Here is a 2984-nt window from a genome sequence, read left to right on the forward strand (position 1 = left end):
TTGGTTAATACCTAATTTTTTTTATTGATGATAAATTAGTTCTTTCAGCTTATCAATTAAGTACACATAAATGTACTTTCTTTTGTAAATACACATAAAATGAACTTTCTTGCGGCCTACTTATACATAATTGCTCCGACGGCATCATTGAGAAAAAGAAGAGGATACATCAATCATCTACAAGGGGACTCAATGGGGAGGTCCCAATCTCTCTTCCATTGATGCCAAACTGTCTCTCTTACCTTTTTCCTTCCTCTTTCCAAAGCTATCTATATCTACCAGCCGACAAAGCCCAAGAAGCTGTAACAGAACAACAAATCCCGACATGTTAATAATATAACTTCAACTGCAATCTCTAATCAGAAGGCACAATGAAGTAAGTGAAGATCACTGCAATAGGAAAGTCGTAACGCGTAAAAACAAAGAGGTCCTAAGATCATCGCCATAAGAAATTTAGAAGTTTTACGTCGACGCGATCTTAAATTTGATGTGCCAAAATGGTTATCTTTAATATAATCTCGATTCCGTTGAGTAAGTTGGTAGTTATTTATTTCTCCCGACTTGATACGACCAGGCACGCGAAGGAGATAAGCAAGTAACAGCGCAAATGAATCCCGGAATGCGCAGGAAATGAACTAATTAAGCAATCAAATTCAGTTGTTGAGGTTGAGGACTTATAGATAGCGCAGAATTAGTTAATAATTGAATGAAAAATACAGAATTTCAGCAGTAGAACAACGAATTTAGACATCTTTATTAGATAAACCAAACCGTAGGAAAGAATCAATTCTTTCCAACAAAAATATGTTTTTTTTCTTTTTTTTAAAATTAAAAGCAATCTTCAGACCAACACGACTCCTGGGCAAGAAGAAAAGAGCAGAACGAAACAGAGGATCAAAGAGCAAGCACATATCAAGAGAAATTCATGTCTAAGTTCAGGAATACGGAGATACGCATAGTCGGATTCTGCGAGAAAAACAAGAATCGGAAGCGGGTGATTTGGTTGATGGATTCTACCTGAGGGATCGAATGGCGAGGTGTTGGGAGAGTGCGTGGAAGAAGAAACTGGCTCCGTGGAGGAACACCACAACCCCCGTGCACCCCAGCACGAATAGCTCCACCAGCATCTCTCTCTCTCTGCAGAGACTGTGGGATGAAACCTTTGTTCTGGCTGATCCGGAAGGACGGGGAAGAAGATGAAGATGATGATGCTGATGACGACGACGACGAGGAATACGAAAAGCAGAGGAAGCTCTGTTTCTTCTGGTTGAGCTTTCCCTTTTGACTATTCCTTATAATATAATATTTTAATTTTAATCCGCCCAATAGAAGAATAAAAGGACCGTAATCTACTTTTCTTCTTTTTTGGGTGTTGCTGATTGATATCTCAAAACTCCATGGTACCGGACTAACTCAATTTGAGTCGAATATGGATAAAACTTTCTCAATTGAGAATTATCTTCATTCATAAGACTTAAATGTCCGAACTTATATTTAAGAAAAATAAATATCAAATTGTTTGAATTAATCCTTATTGATTGGCCTTCTCGTTTTGGCATTTGCCTGTTCTATCGAAATTACGAGAAAGAACTGGCAATAGCAATAGAGCAGGGGTGACGTGCCTGTCCTAATCCGGTCCTAAACTTTTGTTGTTAATTTATTTGGACGCCTATACTTCACTGAATTCTAAACTAGTCCCTCCAAGATTTTCCAGTTGCTTTGACACGTAGTATCTAATAATAGGTGTTACGATCAATGTGAGTTTATTTAAGTGATGGTTTGATATTTGTTCCCCTTCAACGGATCTTGGATTCGAGTATTTGAATGAAGGAAATGATGAGATTTACCTCTTAGTGGACCGACTTAGCTCGAAATCTGATTAGTCAGGGCCCATCGAACTTTCGGTTACCAAGTAGTGCACACCAAAAAAAAATAATAGGTGTTCAAAGCATTGAAAGCATTGTAGCAGCTCATAATTTCTAGTTTTCAAAGGGAAAAGGAAAAATTAATTTATTCAGTATGTACTATGATATTCAAAAGCCCAACGAGTCATACCTAATTAAATTTGAGCCAGATCAGTTCATTAAGAGATAAAGTTATCTTAATCAAGAATTTTTTCCATTCATAAAATTCGAACCCGAAAACTTGATACTAGTTCATTTCCCTTTCTATTACTCTTACTATGTGATTAAACATACTAGGAAGGGCCCTCTATGATAGAGGAGACGGATGGAACACTGAATTTGATTGGATTTCACTGTTAAAAGAAGGAAATTAAATTTAATGGCTGCTGCAACCTCCGCTAAATGCACAACATAAAAATACATTCGACTCTTTCTAATGATTATTACCAAATGTCATTCTCTTTTATTTGCAACTGCTTTGAATCTGAGAAATTCTTGAATTATCATATTTCGCCACGTAGTGTGAAAAAGCACCAGTTACATAAATAGAAAAATTTGTGTTAATCACTTGAATAATTATCATAATTATTTTTCATTAAAAAAATCTTATTAATTCTTTCTCACCACTTCACTATAAAATATAATCATATTTTCTCATAGTATTTTTATTTTGCCTTGCTACCATTGGACTTCCAACTCCACCCAAATTAGTCAACGCATGCTTTGTCCACCGTAAATATTTTTTGGGATTTTTGCCCATATATAGTAATAAAAGATTTCATTTTATTTTCCTAACCTCACCTAGAATTGGTATCAGAGCCTGATTTTGTTGAATTACTGAAGAATTCTTCCCCCCATGCTTGGAGTTTGCAGACACCATGACTTCCTCTTCTAAAAATATTCCTGCAACCACTAATGTTACCCTTTCTGTTGAAACTCCCTTTCGGAAGTGAAGAGGAAAAAGTACAAAAATCCCATTGTGATTTGAGTTTGAGACAAATTGGATCCTATAATTTTTCTATGAACAAATAACACTCTGTGGTTCACTTCGTAAAACATAATGGACCTTACTGTTAATTT

General features: G+C 36.0%; 1 protein-coding gene across 1 annotated transcript; it reads right to left on the reverse strand.

Annotated features, from left to right (window-relative positions):
- Positions 1 to 2784, reverse strand: LOC116204316. Its single transcript, XM_031536405.1, has 3 exons — positions 2706 to 2784; positions 1018 to 1412; positions 1 to 300 (listed from the first exon to the last, which is right to left on the reverse strand). Exons 1-3 carry the CDS (start codon positions 2782 to 2784, stop codon positions 190 to 192), a joined length of 585 nt encoding a protein of 194 aa, XP_031392265.1. The 3' UTR covers positions 1 to 189.
- Between the last annotated feature and the right edge of the window lie 200 nt (positions 2785 to 2984).

The sequence above is a fragment of the Punica granatum genome, chromosome 4, assembly GCF_007655135.1.
Source record: "Punica granatum isolate Tunisia-2019 chromosome 4, ASM765513v2, whole genome shotgun sequence".
NCBI lineage: Eukaryota > Viridiplantae > Streptophyta > Magnoliopsida > Myrtales > Lythraceae > Punica > Punica granatum.